This window comes from Capra hircus, chromosome 17 (assembly GCF_001704415.2).
Source record: "Capra hircus breed San Clemente chromosome 17, ASM170441v1, whole genome shotgun sequence".
NCBI classification, from domain to species: domain Eukaryota; kingdom Metazoa; phylum Chordata; class Mammalia; order Artiodactyla; family Bovidae; genus Capra; species Capra hircus.
In genome coordinates this window covers 34,664,243-34,685,680 of record NC_030824.1, presented here as the reverse complement: position 1 = coordinate 34,685,680, position 21,438 = coordinate 34,664,243, and the positions used below count along the sequence as shown (strand labels likewise).

At 33.7% G+C, this 21,438-nt stretch overlaps 1 protein-coding gene across 2 annotated transcripts in view; it reads left to right on the top strand.

The window, feature by feature from the left end:
• The window catches only part of FSTL5 (follistatin like 5), an 863,982-nt gene that overhangs the window by 78,809 nt on the left and 763,735 nt on the right, over window positions 1-21,438 (top strand). Inside the window, exon 2 of one of the 2 annotated variants that reach the window (XM_018061498.1) lies at window positions 18,985-19,015. In XM_018061498.1, the coding sequence (XP_017916987.1) occupies window positions 18,985-19,015 (31 nt within the window). Of the gene's footprint in view, window positions 1-18,981; window positions 19,016-21,438 lie in introns of both variants that reach the window. The other variant, XM_018061497.1, reaches the window with a different exon arrangement.

Sequence of the window (21,438 nt, the reverse complement as noted above, 5' to 3'; positions counted from 1 at the left end):
AAGTCAAGAAACACCTGGAGTAACAGGCACATTTGGCCTTGGAATACCGAATGAAGCAGGACAAAGGCTAACATAATTTTGCCAAGAGAACACACTGGTCATAGCAAACACCCTCTTCGATAAACACAAGAGAAGACTCTACACATGAAGATCACCAAATGGTCAACACCGAAATCAGATTGATTATATTCTTTGCAGCCAAAGATGGAGAAGCTCTATGCAGTCAGCAAGAACAAGACTGGGAGCTGACTGTGGCTCAGATCATGAGCTCCTTACTGCCAAAATGAGACTTAAATTGAAGAAAGTAAGGAACACCACTAGACCATTCAGATATGACCTAAATCAAATCCCTTATGATTATACAGTGGAAGTGAGAAATAGATTTAAGGGACTAGATCTGATAGATAGAGTGCCTGAAGAACTATGGAATGAGGTTCATGACATTGTACAGGAGACAGGGATCAAGACCACCCCCATGGAAAAGAAATGCAAAAAAGCAAAATGGCTGTCTGGGGAGGCCTTACAAATAGCTGTGAAAAGAAGAGAAGTGAAAAGCCAAGGAGAAAAGGAAAGATATAAACATCTGAATTCAGAGTTCCAAAGAATAGCAAGAAGAGATAAGAAAGGCTTTCTCAGGGATCAATGCAAAGAAATAGAGGAAAACCAGAGAGATGTTGTGGGGAGGGAGGTGGGAGGGGGGGTTCATGTTTGGGAACGCATGTAAGAATTAAAGATTTTAAAATTTAAAAAATAAAAAAAAAATTAAAAAAAAAGACATAAAACACATTAAAAAAAAAAAAAAGAGAAAGAAATAGAGGAAAACAACCGAATGGGAAAGATTAGAGATCTCTTCAAGAAAATTAGAGATACCAAGGGATCATTTCATGCAAAGATGGGCTTGATAAAGGATAGAAATGGTATGGACCTAACAGAAGCAGAAGATAGTAAGAAGAGGTGGCTGTACAAAAAAAAGATCTTCATGATCAAGATAATCATGATGCTATGATCACTCACCTAGAGCCAGACATCCTGGAATGTGAAGTCAAGTGGGCCTTAGAAAGAATCACTACAAACAAAGCAAGTGGAGGTGAAGGAATTGCAGTTGAGCTATTTCAAATCCTGAAAGATGATGCTGTGAAAATGCTGCACTCAATATGCCAGCCAATTTAGAAAACTCAGAAGTGGCCACAGGACTGGAAAAGGTCCATTTTCATTCCAATCCCAAAGAAAGGAAATGCCAAAGAATGCTCAAACTACCACACAATTGCACTCATCTCACACGCTAGTAAAGTAATGCTCAAAAGTCTCCTAGCTAGGCTTCAGCAATACGTGAACCGTGAACTTCCAGATGTTCAAGCTGGTTTTAGAAAAGGCAGAGGAACCAGAGATCAAATTGCCAACATCTTCTGGATCATTGAAAAGCAAGAGAATTCCAGAAAAACATCTATTTCTGCTTTATTGACTATCCAAAGCCTTTGACTGTGGATCACAATAAACTGTGGAAAATTCTGAGAGAGATGGGAATACCAGACCACCTGACCCACTTCTTGAGAAAACTGAAGGCAGGTCAGGAAGCAACAGTTAGAACTGGACATGGAACAACAGACTGGTTCCAAAGGGGAAAAGGAGTACATCAAGGCTGTATATTGTCACCCTGCTTGTTTAACTTATATGCAAAGTACATCATGAGAAACGCTGGGCTAGAAGAAGCACAGGCTGGAATCAAGATTGCCGGGAGAAATATCAATAACCTCAGATATGCAGATGACACCACCCTTATGGCAGAAAGTGAAGAGGAACTAAAAAGCCTCTTGATGAAAGTGAAAGAGGAGAGCGAAAAAGTTGGTTTAAAGCTCAACATTCAGAAAACAAAGATCATGGCATCTGTTCCCATCACTTCATGGGAAATAGATGGGGAAACAGTGGAAACCGTGTCAGACTTTATTGTTTTGGGCTCCAAAATCACTGCAGATGGTGACTGCAGCCATGAAATCAAAAGACGCTTACTCCTTGGAAGAAAAGTTATGACCAACCTAGATAGCATATTGAAAAGCAGAGACATTACTTTGCCAACAAACTTCCGTCTAGTCAAGGCTATGGTTTTTCCTGTGGTCATTACGGATGTGAGAGTTGGACTGTGAAGAAATCTGAGCGCCGAAGAATCGATGCTTTTGAACTGTGGTGTTGGAGAAGACTTTTGAGAGTCCCTTGGACTGCAAGGAGATCCAACCAGTCCATTCTGAAGGAGATCAGCCCTGGGATTTCTTTGGAAGGAATGATGCTAAAGCTGAAACTCCAGTACTTTGACCACCTAATGCAAAGAGTTGACTCATTGGAAAAGACTCTGATGCTGGGAGGAATTGTGGGCAGGAGGAGAAGGGGACGACAGAGGATGAGATGGCTGGATGGCATCACTGACTCAATGGATGTGAGTTTGAGTGAACTCGGAGATGGTGATGGATAGGGAGGCCTGGCATGCTCCAGTTCATGGGTTCACAAAAAGTCAGACATGACTGAACTACTGAACTGAACTGAACTGAAGTGCCTGTTATCATCATCTAGTGTAATTAGTTATCTATTCTCTCTTTATCAGTGTGTATGTGTCTTTATGATGTATGTATATATATATATATATACCTATCTATCATCTATGCCTCTACACATCATTTATCCACTTATCCATTCCATCAATCTCTCTATATTTTTATCTTCATTCTCTTTCTGTTATTTGAACCATTTTAATTTGATGACTAGGTTTATGTGTATATATACTTATAAAGCTATATTTTCTTTTTGTTTGTTTTTATATCACATAAATAGCATTTCTTTCTTCTCATGCCATTGATTAATTTTTCATTAAGTATTCTGTTTTTAAGATCTTTTTATGCCATTTTATTATTGTTTTTGTTTGCTGAATTCCCAACCTTTGCAATTCACTTCTCAGAGAAATGACTAGATGAATTGCTACCAATACCATTTACCACAAACAATGTTGTGATGTTCATCCTCCTCCTTATTCTATATGGAATTTATAAGAATTTCTAAACTTTAATAATATGTTGTTTGCAGGAAATTGTTCCCACTTTATTGCTGTGGTCTCACACAAAAAGTAGTGTGTTTTTTGGAATTTTATTTTTTTATTTTTAAAATTATGCATTTATTTCCTAAATATATAGTAGAATTTATCTGCTAAAGTATTGGGGTCTTGGTATTTGGAAAGACACTTTTTTCAGGAAAATTTCAGGCATTTCTATTGATTTGGTTTTTTGTTGTTGTTGTTTTTGATGTTTTTAAAATTTTTACTTAACTATGCAAGCTTTTCTTTTTTCATCTTATTCAATTTTGATATTTTTCAGCTTTTCAGAAATATATCATTTACATCTAAGATTATTAGATGAGACTTGTAAGAATATAGTGTTTAAATGCCCTTTAAATTAAATGCCTGTATGGAAAGCTGAAAAATATCAAAATTGAATAAGATGAAAAAAGTAAAGCTTGCATAGTTAAGTAAAAATTAACAGCCAGGACATGGAAACAACCTAGATGTCCATCAGCAGATGAATGGATAAGAAAGCTGTGGTACATATACACAATGGAGTATTACTCAGCCGTTAAAAAGAATTCATTTGAATCAGTTCTGATGAGATGGATGAAACTGGAGCCAATTATACAGAGTGAAGTAAGCCAGAAAGAAAAACACCAATACAGTATACTAACACATATATATGGAATTTAGGAAGATGGCAATGACGACCCTGTATGCATGACAGGAAAAAAGACACAGATGTGTATAATGGACTTTTGGACTCAGAGGGAGAGGGAGAGGGTGGGATGATTTGGGAGAATGGGAATTCTAACATGTATACTGTCATGTAAGAATTGAATCGCCAGTCCATGTCTGACGTAGGGTGCGGCTTGCTTGGGGCTGGTGCATGGGGATGACCCAGAGAGATGTTGTGGGGAGGGAGGTGGGAGGGGGGTTCATGTTTGGGAACGCATGTAAGAATTAAAGATTTTAAAATTAAAAAAAAAATGCCTGTATGTCCAACTTTTCTCATACCACATTTTCCTTACATCTTATCTTGTATTTTTAATTCAAAATTGCAAAGATATTTTTCTTATTAATCTTAACAAAAGGAAATTCTCAATTTAAACATTTTATTCTTCATTTCTTTTTGTTCTCTTATTTCCTTGATACTTATCCCTTTTGTTTTTTTTTTGTTTATGCTGCTACTATCTTTTAACCTCTTAAGATGAATGCATAGTTTGTATTTTATAGCTTTTCTTTTTTCCTGATAATTAAATCTATGAATTTCCCACAAAAGTTGTTCTTCTAGAGCTCCATGAATTTTATCATTCAGTGTTTTCCTTTGCTTCAATCTAAATATTTCAGAATTTATTTATGGTTTTTCCTATAATCAAAGGATTATTTAGTAATTCATATTTATTTTCTATATAGGGTGTTAATTTCATCATCATTTTGTTATTATTCTAACATCACTGAATATTATCTCATAAAGTTATATGTGTAATTTTCCTATTTTTAAATGAAGTTCCCTTTATGGCCTAGTATATACTCAATTCAATTCAATTCAATGTTACGCATGTGCTATGAAACAGAGCATTTTTCTTCACTGAATTAGGATTCTTTACCTATCAAATAGCTTGAGCTGATTCTTCTTAGAACTCATAGCTCAGATTATTCTTTGGTTGAATATTCAGTTCCTGAGAGGCTGTTAAAAGCAACACCACTCATTGATCTATTTGTAGATATATCTTCTTATATCTCTATTAAATCATTATGTTATATAATTAATTTGTATATTAATTTAGTGTTCAGTCATTTAGATGAATAAATGCTGATGATAGGTATATCTTCTTGTTCCATACTTTCTCTTAAGACTATATGTTTCTTCTAATTACTTAATCCTGTTTGTATATTTTTACAAGCATTTTATTTCAGATTCTAGTAATGCTATGCAAAATATCTTTGTTCTTATTTGGAATAGATAAATAAATAGATAGTAAGATGTACAGAAAGATAGATACAAGTATACAATCTTGTCCTTTTAAAGGACAAGAATGCTTCTTGAAAATTGCATGCTGCTAAATCTTATCTTTTGACCTATCAGAGTTTTAAATGGTGAGTTTAAATAGTTTATAACTATTATTACTATTCTTGCATTGGTTTTGTTTTCACCATCTCCCATTTATATTTCATACGAGTTTTACTACAATTTTATGTTCTACTTTTTCTTGTTTCTTCCTTTCATTGTATATTTTCCTTTGATTGGTTTAAATGTTATGGTTTGGTTTTATCATGATCATAGAAAATATATATTTAAAACTAAAACCCAGGTTTATACTCTATTTATTGATCTATTAATTTCATTAACATTTTTATCTTCTCAAAGGACAACATGTAGATTAAGCTCAGTTCCCTTTGGTTTCTAATGTGTCTCCTCCCAAAGCACAAGTTAATAGGCTATATCTCTCCATTTACCCTAACAGGAAACTAGCTTTAATTTTTTTTTTTGTCCTTGTTATTTAGGCCATACACTTGTGACAATATATTTGTCATGAATTTATTTTTTTGTCAAATTCTTCTGGCATACTTGGGGTCCTGGACTTAATTCCCTGCAGATACCAGTATATGACTTGAAATTTGCTTAGAGATTTTAAACATTTTTACCACATCCAAAAATAATTGACCATGCAATGTTATAAATGTATTAATTATCTTGGTTTTGGTAATCATTCCATACTGCGTATCCTTTTGAGAACATTTATAACATCATAAGGATGTATACCTTGCATGTGTATGTACAAAGTCCCTTCAGTCATGTCCAACTCTTTGCAACCCCAAGGACTATAGCCCGCCAGGTACCTCTGTCCATAGGGATTCTCCAGGTAAGAATACTGGAGAGGGTTACCATGACCTCTTTCTGGGGATCTTCCTGACCTAAGAATCAAACTTGTGTCTCTTCCATCTCCTGCGTTGGCAGGTGGGTTCTTTTACCACAAACACCACCTGGGGAATAATGTATATCTTCAGTTCAGTTCAGTTGCTCAGTCATGTTCAACTCTTTGCGACCCCATGAATAGCAGAACGCCAGGCCTCCCTGTCCATCACCAACTCTCAGAGTACATTCAGATTCACGTCCATCGAGTCCATGATGCCATCCAGCCATCTCATCCTCAGTCGTCCCCTTCTCCTCCTGCCCCCAATCCCTCCCAGCATCAGGGTCTTTTCCAATGAGTCAACTCTTCACAAGAGGTGGCCAAAGTACTGGAGTTTCAGCTTAGCATCATTCCTTCCAAAGAAATCCCAGGGCTGATCTCCTTCAGAATGGCCTGGTTGGATCTCCTTGCAGTCCAAGGGACTCTCAAGAGTCTTCTCCAACACCACAGTTCAAAAGCATCAATTATTCCTGTGGTCATGTATGGATGTGAGAGTTGGACTGTGAAGAAGGCTGAGTGCCAAAGAATTGATGCTTTTGAACTGTGGTGTTGGAGAAGACTCATGAGAGTCCCTTGGACTGCAAGGAGATCCAACCAGGCCATTCTGAAGGAGATCAGCCCTGGGATTTCTTTGGAAGGAATGATGCTAAGTTGAAGCTCCAGTACTTTGGCCACCTCATGCGAAGAGTTGACTCATTGGAAAAGACCCTGATGCTGGGAGGGATTGGGGGCAGGAGGAGAAGGGGACGACTGAGGATGAGATGGCTGGATGGCATCACTGACTCGATGGACGTGAATCTGAATGAACTCCGTGAGATGGTGATGGACAGGGAGGCCTGGTGTGCTGCAATTCACGGGGTCGCAAAAAGTCAGATACGACTGAGCGACTGAACCGAACTGAGCTGAACTAACCAGACGGACCTTAGTTTAACTTAAATATATACAATTATTTTAATCAATTATTCCTCAATAAAGTTGAAAAAAAAAACAATTGTAAAAATAATACCACAGGTGTCACTTTTTGCTGAAAATTAGGTTCATATTGTAATAAATGTTACCACCTACCTGTCTAAGCATTAATGAAAATCCTATCAAATATTCTTTAACCTATTCTAGAGAGAGCCCAACCGGGCAGCTTCTCTCTCTCTCTCTCTTTTTTTATTTTTATTTTTTACTTTATTTTACTTTACAATACTGTATTGGTTTTGCCATACATCAACATGGATCCACCACAGGTGTACATGTGTTCCCCATCCTGAACCCCCCTCCCTCCTCCCTCCCCATACCATCTCTCTGGGTCATCCCAGTGCACCAGCCCCAAGCATCCTATATCCTGCATCAAACCTAGACTGGCGATTCATTTCTTATATGATATTATACATGTTTCAATGCCATTCTCCCAAATCATCCCATCCTCTCCTCCTCCCTCTCCCACAGAGTCCAAAAGACCATTCTATACATCTATGTCTCTTTTGCTGTCTCACATACAGGGTTACCATTACCATCTTTCTAAATTCCATATATATGTGTTAGTATACTGTATTGGTGTTTTTCTTTCTGGCTTATTTCACTCTGTATAATAGGCTCCAGTTTCTTCCACCTCATTAGAACTGATTCAAATGTATTCTTTTTAATGGCTGAGTAATACTCCATTGTGTTTATGTACCACATATTTCTTATCCATTCGTCTGCTGATGGATGTCTAGGTTGCTTCCATGTCCTGGCTATTAGAAACAGTGCTGTGATGAACATTGGGGTACACGTGTCTCTTTCAATTCTGGTCTTTTTATAATGGAAGTTTAACTCTTGATCTGGGCTCCAGTCTCATGTAATCACATTTGCTGGAAAATACTTTTGTACTTTCATGGTCTTCACCCCTAGAGAACTTCATGAATCCATCGGTTTAGAATGCAAGTAGGAGAAGCTAGAGATGACTTTTGCTCACCTCAAATGAGATGAAATATGTAAAGAACTTAAAAATTGCTTGCCACCTAGACTGATGTGAGTGCTTTAATCTCTCCTCCTTCTCTTCCTCCTCCCCTTTCTTCTCCTCTCGGTATTCTTTCTCTTCCTCTTCTGTTTGTATTCCTCAAACCTCAATCTTCTTTCCATTGACACTTAGAACCAATCTCTCTGCCTAATGAGAGGGCAATGAATGTGTTGATACTTAATCTCCAAACTTCTGATTCCCTTATGCTTATCTTCCCCATCAAGTTTCTTGGATGCCTGCACCCAGAGTATCTTATCTTAGTTTTGATTGATCTGCATCGTGACTATAAGTGTTTGCAGTTTCTTCATTGCAGAATACAATTTATTGACAATTATGTTCTCAATAATAAATGTTATTTATTGGCAGTCTCTGTAAGTTTTATTATATTCCAGATCACTGGAAATTTAAAAATCAAATCATTAGATTCCTATAATAGGGACTTTTATAGACAATAAACTACTAATCCAAATAAATTGAAGGATAAACATAAAAGGGAAAAAATATAATGTAAATGTCTTCAATTTAAATCCACTTCACTAATTTCTAAGTCAAAATCATTACTTAATTAGTGATTTATATTTCTACTTATTCCAAATCATTTAATTAGTGATTTATGTTAGGAAAAATCATCATTATTCCTCACACTCCAAAAACACACTGTAAAAACTGTTGTAGTGTTGTAATAATTGATGTGTTTATTTAATGTAATTCATATGACTCTTAAAAATTCAGCTATATTAAGAGGGCATAAATTTTCCTCTTAACATAGAAGAACTCCTTTGAATATAGTTTATACTTTCCTCATGTTTAAAGAAATATAGAGTTAAGTTATGATTAATTATTCACAGTTCTTCCAAAAGGATTAAATAGTTTTCAGTTCTGTCTTTATACAGAATAATTTTTTTTTCCTGGCAAATTATTTTGCCATCCTTTAAGTCTCAGCTCAAGCAGCACTTTCACAAAGAATTCTCTCTTTGCATAGGCAATTGACCCTCCCTTTCTTTTTAGCACATCATCTTGTAAATGTTTTGATTGTTTTGTAATAAGAGTTGCCATGCTCTCCAAATAGAATGTTAACTTTTGAGATCAGAATTTGATTGTTATCTGTAATTAATCCAGAAAGCATGAGGCTGGTAATACAGATTCAAAATAAGTCTATATTTAAAGAATGAGTAGTTTGGAATGTCAACACCTTATTAAAATGGAATATAAGGAGATGAATATTTTTCAATCACTTATCAAATTTATTTACACAAAATAAGATAAATAATGAACCCCAAAACCATTTGAATATGTTTTATCAATTAAAAATTCAATTTCCACTGTTTTCTTTTTCAGTTCAGTTCAGTTCAGTCTCTCAGTCATGTCTGACTCTTTAATAAATAATATTCAAAAAATTAAATACATGTACTTTTAAATGTTTCCAAATTTTCTGTAGATATGATTCAAAATGGGCTGTTGTCTACTGTATATAATTAATGTTATCAAAATTAATTTTGTTTTGTTTTCTATTTCAAGTGTATATCCTCAAAAAAGTGACCTATGAACATATATTAATTTTAGATTTCCCCCATATCTTAACTCAGGTCTAATGGTATAAAATAATGATGCTCTAATAAATATAATTAATGTTATGAAAATTAATTTTGTTTCATTTTCTTTCTATTTCAAATGTATATCTCAAAAAAGTGACCTAAGAAGAACATATATTAATTTTAGATTTCTTTCATATCTTATTCAAGTCTAATGGTATAAAACAATGATGCTCTAATAATGGTCTATAGACTTGTCATTTTATCTTAAGATTATAGGTTAGGTAATAGAATATTTTCTTTCCTCTAGAATTTTCTTAATATCCTCAAATCTTTATCCATTGTAAATTGAATGAATAATCTTGTCCACTAATATAGAAAGGAAAGTCCATATATGTTTGTAGCATGTATAGGCTTTTTACTGCATAATTTCCCTTTTGATTATTTTAACTGGCTGCTGTGCCTATGAGTCTTTGTGATATTTCCTATCTAAAACATCTCATTACCTAATTCCTAATTTCCACATGCTGCTTTCCCTGCCCTGGATACTTGTAATTCACCTAGTTAAATGCTTATCTTTGAAGATCTAGTTTGCTTATATCTTTTATAAGTCAATCAACCAACAATGTCTTTTGTGACACTTTGTGCAAATTCTTATGGATTATATTTGACATCTATATGTAGTGATTGTTTATTCATATCTTATATACTTAATTTGAACGTATACAAATAATCAAATAAAAGTTTTTCTGATGTTTATAATTAGACAATGCAAGAATGTAGTTCATTATATATTTATCACAATAGTAGTTGATTTCATTTTAAATACAAATAAATCTCCATCATTTTAATAAAATTTCTAAACTTATGGACTTCAGAATATGAAGTAACAGTGAAACTATCCATTAATCCATTATTCATTAACCTCTCTTTATCTTTTCTTCATTAAAGTCCTATAAAATATTGAATATAGTATGAATAAATAATAAGAAGCAATGACAATTTTTACTTTGGAATTAATGTCACACCAACATATTAAGCCAAAAGAGAAGCACCTGTAGATTGACATTCTATAGCTTTTGCAGATTGTATTTAATTTATTTTATTTTATTTTAATTTTACTTAACAATACTGGTTTTGCCGTACATTGACATGAATCTGCCATGGGTGTACATGAGTTCCCAATCCTGAACCCTCCTCCCACCTCTCTCCCCATATCATCTCTCTAGGTCATCTCAGTGCACCAGCCCCAAGCATCCTGTATGCTGTATCGAACCTAGATTGGCAATTTGTTTCTTACATGATAGTATACATGATTCAATGCCATTCTCCCAAATCATCCCATCCTCTCCTTCTCCCTCTCCCACAGAGTTCAAAAGTCTGTTTTATACATCTGTGTCTCTTTTGCTGTCTCACATGCAAGGTTATCATTACCATCTTTCTAAATTCCATATATATGTGTTAGTATACTGTATTGGTGTTTTTTGAATGTCTAAATAGAGCTAGATCCCTCTCTCTTTCTACAAGAGATAAATATAAATATATATATAATAGCAAATATTTTAATCAAATTTTATGTGTTAATAAATGCTAGACTATTAATATATCTGATATTTCTTTTAAAATTAATAAAATTACTTTCACTTGATAAAGAGCTGAAACTTATTAGTTGCCCAACTCTATTTAATGTTTACCATCCCAACTCTACACTACCACAGTCTGTAGTTTTACAGTGCTATCATACGGTCTCATAGGTTCTTAACTTTATTTGTGCTGTGTCTACTGCAGAGAATCCTTCCCTTCGCTTCACTGTAGAGCTCAGCTACTTTTTACTAAAACATCTTCTCTGTATATTCCTCAGTTCTCCACATTCACAAAGCTTCCATTCACTTGACTAAGAGACAATGCATTACTCCCTTAACCATGCTCTCTAGATTTTATATATAATTCCACACATATATATATATATATATATATATATATATATATATATATATAAATTGGATTTTGCCTGTCACTCCATTGGGATGTTAAAATCTAGAATTCAGACATTGTATTAGAAATGGCGCCATTTGCGGATACTATTCTAGACACTGTGTATACGCCAGTTAAGTCATGAGTAACATAGATTCTAGTAAATGGAACACATCATGTGCATATAAATCCTTTTGTTATCATAGAAAGCGATAACTTCTGTGAGTAATGAACAAAAAGTTAAAAAATCAGATATTTAGTAATGGAGGTACAGTTTTAGATGGAATGCTCAGGAACTGAAGCGTGTTGAAAGGGGGTATTAAATAGAAACACGATGCGAATTCCAAGAGGAGTGATCTCAAATCAAAGATAGGAAGATTGTGATTAAACTTAGTAAGACTGAAAATTCACCATTACAGTTTATTAAAGTTTCACTGATAAACTTAAGATTTAGGAGGCCAGATATACTGCTTTATGATTGCTGGTATCTTTTATTTTCCAGACATTTTAAAATTAAATTGCCACCAAGAAAATATGTTTGAGGAAAAGTATGTACATGTTTGTGCATGTGTATGTGTTGTGCATATGTGTGTATTGAAGGCCTTGGAGAGGGAGCTTGTGTGTTCATGGGTATGCATGCATCAGAAGAGCATAGCATAGATTTGTTATAAAATTGCAGTGGATTGCATTACTCCACTTAAATGGTCTCCTATTCCCAATCTCCTTGAATTTACAATCTATATAATTGAATAGCTCTAATGAATGTTTTTGAAAATATTTAATTTTTATATTTTTACCACTTAGCACATGGAAATGTTAAATAAATTTGTATCGAACATCAGTACTCTACTGCAAATTATCAACTCACAAATTTTGTTTGTTGGTATTTGGGAGGCAAAGAGAAGGCGAGAGTTCTGAGAAAGATTTGAAATTAGCCAGGCTTCAACAGTTAATAAATCTTTGTATATGTTTGCCATAAGCATTTATATGGACATCCTTTGACTATTTTCACAATTAGGATCTATTGGTATTTGGTCATAATTTTAAATTTGCATACATTTATCTGAGCTTCTATGGCACTACTATATGTACACATAAAGCCCCCTTTTGTGAATGGTGACATTAATTACTTCAAGAATAAGTGTGGATCATAGGAACTGGAGCTAAATTACTTCACCAGACATTGTTTATTTTATCTTTTGTTACTTTTTAATTTTGAGTTTAGTTAATTCATTATGGACTTTATTCAATATACCAGTAAAACACTTCTATACATTTGAATTTTCTTAAAGTTCATGTCAGAATTTTTTTTTCTCAGTACATGATCAACCTAAACACAATTTGAGTGTGTCCTTCACTACAAGCTATAGGCAAAGAAAAGTAAATAAATAAAAATGCGTTTGCTTCCTCCTAACTTTATTTTATTACTGTTGGGGGGTGGGGTGTGCCCCTTGCAAGTGAGATCTTAGTTCTCTAACCAAGGATGGAAGCTGCACCCTCTTCCGCGGAAGCATGGAGTCTTAACCACTGGACCACCAGGCAAGTCCTTCTCAACTTAAAGAGGTGAAGTTTATCGCCTCTCAATCTATGCCATCCATTCAACTAAAGGGGACTTAAGAAGAAAACAATTTTCTAATATTATCATGTTAATGATCTAAGTAGCATGGGAGAAGGCAATGGCACCCCACTCCAATACTCTTGTCTGGAGAATCCCATGGATGGAGGAGCCTGGTAAGCTGCAGTCCATGGGGTCGCACAGAGTCGGACATGACTGAAGCGACTTAGCAGCAGCAGCAGCAGCGTGGACTTATCATGGCTTTCTTTTTTTTAATATTTATTTAATTAGATTGCACCAGTTCTTAGTTGTGGCATGCGGGCTCTAGTTCCCTGACAAGGGATTGGACCCTTGCATTAGGAGATCAGAATTGTAGACACTGGACCACCAGGGAAGTCCCACCACAGACTTTCATTTAATAGTGAAATGCAAACCGAGTCATGTAGGGCTGAGGAAAAACGAAAGCAAATTAGAAAACTTTTCTTTATCATTCTTGAAGTGATAAAAAGAGGAGATGCTTGCCTTTTACACTCTTGCTGAGCCCTGCTTCTATCACATAGCTATACACTGGTTATCATCATGTATATCCAATGAGAGATTTAGTACAGAATCTCAAACTCAGAGAGATAATTGGTATACTTTCCTAAGGAACCAATTCAATTCTACCTGCACTCATTTCATTCTTATGTCCCTCTATGTGGAGAGAAGCCTGTGGGAGTCCTGATACTAATCAAAGGGTGCATAAGTAATCTCATTAAACTAGTATCATATATATACAAATTTTAAAAAAGATTATCCATGGGTATAACCTGTATAGTGTTCATGACTTTTCCTTAAAGTGTTTTAAGCTTTATAATATGGAAGAGGAAGACCATTTATTGATAGTCCAATGATTATAACTCAGTGCTTTATGATGAACTTGATGCATTCACCATTTAAATGGTTTCTTCTCTTCCCAGAGAGCATGTGTTTCACGACAAAAAGGGAGAAATTGGATAAATTGTGTATGAAGCTGTTGTGGCCAGATATACAGTTTTAGTGTTTGATTATAAGACATTATTTAGGGTATAAGCATCATCAGATGTTAGTAAATGTCATACGAAAATTCAAATACTAGAAAGGAAACATTCATAATTTTATCTTCTGGAGTTATAACATTCTCCTTATTATTGTGTGTTGATGCTATTTGGCTGTATTTCAGTTTGACTAGATATTTTAGGACCACCATATCTCATTTGAAAAATTACAGCTTGAAAATTTGTTTCCAGCTTGAAAATTTTACCCTGGCTTAGATATGTTCTACTCATTATGTTGTATTTTGTTTAATATTGAAGAAATTGTATCTTTCAATCATGTATTACTTCTGAATCCATACTTTCACCCAGATTGTCTTTTTTAATCTTTAGCACACTGTCTGAAAGGATCTATTTGCCCATTTCTACCACTGAGCAGAATTTCATGGAGTCTATTTATAAATGAAAGATAGCACTTTGGGATTCTTCCAAGAAATGATGAGGAACAAAGTAATACACGAATCATTTGCTATTATTTAGCTTTGATATGTGGCCAAATATATATTTCTTATTTTAAGATAAGATCACATTGGCAGAAAATCTTTTGGAAGAATATTACAATTCAGTTATACCAAGAGAATGGCATTTCTGCTATTATGTATGAGACCTAAATTTTCATAATGTAAGAATGTTTCTCAAATGTATCATGAAGAAAGAATAGCAAATCTTTCTGACCTCTCATTGCATAATTAAACAATTTCAGTTTCCTTCTTAACATTTCCACATTTAAAAACTAACATTTAAAATCTGAAGTAATACTTTGTGCAATAAAATTGTGAAAAATATATATTGCCAAGTGAACAATGCAATATTTTCATCATAAAAATAAATTGGAACAGTTATTACCTTGAAAATACTGAAGTATATATATATATATATGCACACACATATCTATATATATTTACACTGACGGAGTCTAATACAAGTTTAAGAATAAATAAGATATATTATCCTTTTAATCTTTCTACATTACAAGTCTGTTCCTATTATTCCCAGTTCATAAAATTAATTGGTAATTTATTTTCTATAAATTTAGGCTTCTTACAAATTTCTCATTTGTAGACTATTTAAGAATATTTCACTGGTAATTTATCAGTATAATTATATAAAATTGTACAAAATAGAGAATTTGTATTCATAAAAATAATAAATAAATGCAATGTCAGTGAGTATTAAGCTTATTTGGTTGGAGTTAAAATGCCTTAAATCAGTATCACTGTATATTTATGATGCCAAAAATCAACTAGGACTTCAGAAACCAAAGCTGTTTTACTCAATAGTGCATTTAAAATCTAGCCACTCCTCAAATTTCTAACAAACCATCCTCCTTCACCATTCAGTGGATTTTCCTTCAGCTACATAAAGAAAATAAATCATCATAAATGAAGCATGTTTGATTTATCATATCAAAACTACAAACTTCTTGCACCTATAACAATGTATTCCTGTGCCCACTGGTTATGTTAGAGGAACTGGTTGTATTTCTAACTAAAATTCCCCCCCACCCACTCATGTTTTCTATCACATCTTCCTTTTTAGTAGCCTTGTAAAGTTAGTCTAATCATCTCTCCCTTTTGTCTTAATCCTCTCTGTTTCTGCTCTGTATCTCCCATCATTTAGACATTCTCAGTTCTCACTGACATAAATAATATATTATAAATGTACAAAAATAAAACAAAAGACAAAAAAGCAAAAACAAACACAATGCCTCTATGGACTTCCCTTCATTCTTCAGCTACAGACCATCCTGGACTTTTCTTTCCCAATTACATTTCTCCCATTTCATTTTTACCCCTTCATATACCTGTCAATCATCATCTCCTTCCTTGAATAACTTAAAATGTACTTCCAAGCCAAGAATGTGTTTCTTTTGAAGTAAATGTTTTCACCTATGTCAGTTCATCTGGTGGATATTGTCAAAATAACTGTCTGATTTGACCTTATTTATTTCTTGAATTGTTTACAATATTCATCTCTATATATGCAATGCTTATATAATCTCTGAATGATGACTTATCCATAGGTTGATGATTTATAAATTTATACATTTTGTTGAACTATCTCCCATGAATTCCAGGCACTTTGACCATCATCCTACTTTGCATCATCAGAGTGATATTCAAAGTAAAATCAGAGTTGAATATCAAAACCATTAAATTTCAGGGTTTTGCTCTTAAGAAACAGCATTATTGTAAGTGTCTAAACAACTAGAAGGATAAAGAGATGAGAAAGATGAGAAAGATGATCAAAGACATAAGGGAAGATCAAAAGTTTAATTTTAGACATGATAAGTGGGCTATTATTAGCTATTCATGTAGAGATGTAAAAAATAAAGCTGAATATTTGAATCTGAAGTTCAATGCTGAGGATTAGCTAGAGATACAAGTTTGAGAATCTTCAGGAAAAATATGGCACCTAAGACCAGAAGACTAGGTAAGGTGAGCAAAGGAATAAGGTATACAGAAGAAAGATAAGGATTCAATAGCTAGGAAACTAGTAGTTGGAAACTGAGGACACATGAAAGAATCAGTAAAGGAGACAGAAAAGGAGCAGCCAGACAAGAGAAAAATGCAAAGCGGGACAGCACCAGAAGGCAAGCCAGAAGAGGATAAAAGTGCTTCTGACTTGGCCATCTTCCTTATGATAGAGATAACGCATTCTCCTAGGGGCTCAGACCCTTGAGATCATCCTCATCAGTTCTGTGTCTCACATCAACACTTATTCTATCCAGAAGCCTTTTTAGTTATAACTAGTTTTGCCACTCCACTGGTACCACACCATTCTGAGCCATCATCTGCCATCAGGATTCCTGCAATACTTTCTCTATTGGTCCCTCTAATTTTGTCCCTTCCTTGTTCAAACTATTCTCTATAGGCAAAATGAGTCTGTGTAAATGTAATTCTCATGGTGTTGCTCCTCTGAGAAGAAACCTTCAATGTGTTTTTGAACTCTCTCAGTGCAAAAACAAAAGCACTAACCAATGCCCTCAGTGCTCATCTGTCTACAACTCTTATTTTCTTGACTGAAACTTTGTGTTAAATTCCTCTTACTCAGCCTGCCCAGTTACACAAGTTTCCTTGGTATTTTTGACAGTGTCAAGACCTGCTGTATCACAGGGAGTTTGTAACTGTTTTTCTCTCTTAAAACATGTTTTCCCCAGATATATGCTTGGATCATCTTCTCATTTCCCTCAAAATTTTATTCAAAATTATTTATCATTGTATAAAATTGTAGTCACTCTAAACTACACCTTGTATGGTATATCTTTTGATAAATAGAACTTACTGCCATTTATGCAATAATCATGGTTCATGAGGACATATTTTTGTTTGTTGTGTTCATCATTTATCACTTAGAGCAATGTCTGGCACATAGAAGTGATCAATACACATTTGCTGAAAGAATGAATGACTAAATGAATGAAAAAGTGTCGAAATAGAAGGAGAGAAATAGAGATAATTTTTTCATTAGTAACCATTTTGAAAATTTAAATCAACTTGTCCTATAATTATGAAACAATAATGTACTTTTAAAGCATGTAATTATTATTTATAAATATATATAATTTTTATTAGAATTTTAGTTTAAATGAGCAACATATACTCTAAATTAAAAGTACATCATAATTAAAATATGATTAATTCACAGAATACAGTCCAGAATTTAAATACGAAGTCTTGATGGGCTAAAAGATTTAGAATATAAAATATTAGCTTAATAGAATTATACACTTGGTTAGCATGTTTCAATGAATATACATCTATCAAGATGCATTTTTAAAAATTTTGCAATTCATTTAATGGCGACTGGTAATCATCAAACTAGCAATGATTATCTTCAAATGTTATCACACTTGCTGCGCTACCATTTCTCAAGGTTGATCAGATACCTAGAGTCACAGACACTTCCCACACAAGATGCATCATATGAATCAGACCTGGTTTATCACCAGCATTTATAAAACCAGACCTAGGTAAAGAACTAGGTCTGGGCACACAAGCATGGGCTTAATATAGGGAATGTTTAGCCTGTCAATATGCATTTTTATTCTCAATCTGACTCTGGGATGAATACTTGCAGCAAAATAATTTTCATATTTTTACTATGTTCATAAATGCTATCAAAATTTATTGACATTCATATAATTCTGCATATCTGTGTGTGACTTTTAGTTAGAAACATATTTCAAAATTATTTTTTGTTTGAGAACCTGAAAGCTTTACTCAGAGTAAACTGCCTGCGTATTAATCGAGAAGTTGTAGAGTTCACAATTTCTACTTAAAAACTCGAAAGCAAACAAATTCTTCTGGGGTTGCCTGGTAACTAATGAGCATGTCAGATTGAAAGACCAGTCTGCCTGAAGCAGCTTCGAATAAATAATAGAATTATTGTCAACTTTAGCCTCAGAGAAGCAAGACAGGGAACAGTTTTAAGCTAAACTGAAGGAAAGACATTTGAAATATCTTTGTGTGTGTGTGTGTGTGTTTTAGTGAATTCCCCGTTGCTTGTCATTAAACATTTTTCCTCACCAAAAGCATAAAATTAACATAAAGACACTAATAGCAAATTCTGAAGATGTGATTTAATATCTGTTGGGATTAAATAAAATGGACCAAGACATTTTGGAGACACAATAATGTATTTATTACTCATTAAGTATTTATTTATCAAATCATTTGTGCAATGTATTGGTTTCTTAGAAACATTTATGTACATTAACAGTGATTACTGCTCTGATAAAAGATTTGACATGTCTTTAAAGTGAGAATTATGTTACAATGACTCGGGTATATGTACAGTGAAATATTTTGACAAGACTTTAGTTAAAGTGTTACTTTATATCACATTGTTGATAAAATGCTTACAAAGTTTGAACTATTTTTGTTTTATTTCCAGCAGGAAAAAAGTCAAGAACGTTCAAGAATCAAAGGTAAGGAGTGACAACTTTAAGATCATAGTTTCATACAATTGAGTAAGTATATAAGAAAAACAAATTGATGCTACCTTGAAAGTATAATTGAAATGAGAAAAACAATAAAACTTCACAGTTTTCAACATGATTTTAAAGTCATTTTGAATGCTTTGGGAACTCTCCAAGGCAATTGAAATTTGTCAAGGTTTCCTTTCTTTATACAGTGTTTTTGGAAAATTCAACATAACTTTCTGTTCATTCCCTGAGATGTTTTCATTTAATTCCTCCACCAACCATTGCCTATAAGAGTAGGTGTTCTGTCACATCTATAATTTAGGAGAGGATCCTTTTAAAACTATGCTTTGTGGAGAACCAACTATTTAGTCACTGCCATCTCATTATATTTTCTCTGAAAGAGCAAGAAAATATATATTTATATATTAGAAGTTGGTGATAACTTTTTCTATGGCATAGTCAATCTTAGTCTGACATAGGAAGTTTCTTTACCCCACAAAGAGACTCTTATTTGAAATGCATTAATTGAGATAATATTATTCTAAGTAGATTGTAATATGTGAACAAAAAGTTCCCATTAGTGTGTGCTTCTACTGATTGTAATGATAGGAATTTCACAGATTTTTCCAAGTTTAATCCTTCTGGTCTGTCCATTCTTAGTTTATGTTGTGGGCATCCTTGCCCACTTATTCCTTCCCCAAAGTGTAGTAGTCTCAAATCTGACAATGGAGCAAAACACAATTGCGCTGTTTATTTATTTATCTATTTTATTGAAGGATAGTTGATTTACAATATTGTGCTAATTTCTGCTACATAGCACAGTGATTTCATATACCTCTGTGTGTGTGTGTACATTGTTTTTCATTTTTTCCATATAGTTTATCACAGGATATTGAATATGGTTCCCTGAGCCACACCGTAGGAGCTCGTTGTTTATCTATTTTGTTTATAGTTCGGGATAGTCCGCTAATCCCAAACTCCTAATTTATCCCTCCACCCACCCATCTTTGCCTTGGTAACCACAAGTCTGTTTCGGTTTTATAGATAAGTTCATTTATGTCATATTTTAGATTCCACATATAAGTGATATCATATGACATTTGTCTTTCTCTATCTTACTTCACCTAGCATGATAATCTCTAGGTCCATCCATGTTGTGGCAAATAATGAAATAGCTTTATTTCATTCATTTTATGGCAGAGTATATATATTTGTTTTGTATATTCTTTATCCACTCATCTGTCTATGAACATTTAGGTTGTTTCCATATCTTGGCAATTGCAAATAGTGCTATTAACATAGGGGTGCATGTATCACTTTGAATTATGATGCTCCATATGCTCAGCAGTAGGATTGCTGGATCATAGAGCAACTTTATTTTTATTGTTTTGACCTCCATACTGTTTTCCATAGTGGTTGCACCGGCTTACATTCCCACCAACCATATAGGAAGTTTCCCTTTTCTCCACACCCGCGAAATATTTGTTATTTGTAGACTTTTTTAATGTTTGCTGTTCTGATTAGTGTAAGGTCGTTGTAGCTTTGATTTGTTTTTCTTTAATTATTAGCAATTCTGTGCAACTCTTCATGTGCCTCTTGACAACTGTCTAGTTTTACTCCATTCTTTTTGCATAGGAAAATATTTTTTAGAGCTTTTTGGAATTTTACACAAATAAATAAAAAATATATAACTGTGGAAAAGTTACAAAGATTACATGTATTCCTGAAAAGATAAAAGGATAGTTACATTTTAGAGGGTGGCTAGATTGATGTTACCAATTTTGCTTACTTAAGTGCAAATATAATCTCCTCTGTGCATTTTCTCACAACTGACTGATTTACACAATTTTTTCTTGTTTGATCATCTGTGAGTTTATATTACAGAAAAATATGAAAAGACATACTTACAAAATTTTTACTATGTTTATTTTGTTCAAATGAATTAGGTAAGACTACCTTTCCAGGGATTCCCAAACTGTGTTCTTTTTCAGCAAACTTATATATATCTTGTTATTTTATATATGAATTCATTACACTTATTTATCCTCAAAACACTCATATTAGCTCAAAGTTTTGTACTTTGTGTTGCAAAAGAAAATTTCTATCCCAAGAGGAGCTATGTGACGTTAATTAAAGTGATACATGCATTTTAAGCATATGGACGGCACATATTCCTTCTTATAAAGAGGCCTAGTGTTTCAGATTAACCTTAAATCATATTTATAATTCCATTCTAGTTGAAATAAATTCAGTATAGTTTTCCTTTCAATGCTTTATTGCCTTGGAGTACATAAATTAAATCATCTGAAGTAGTAAAAATTATGCTTTTTCAACTATTTTCTGGGAACATGTTTTCTTTTATAATGTAATAAAATTTTCAAGATGATGCTTGTCACTTCTGTCATTGTTATTGGCTGACACATGGT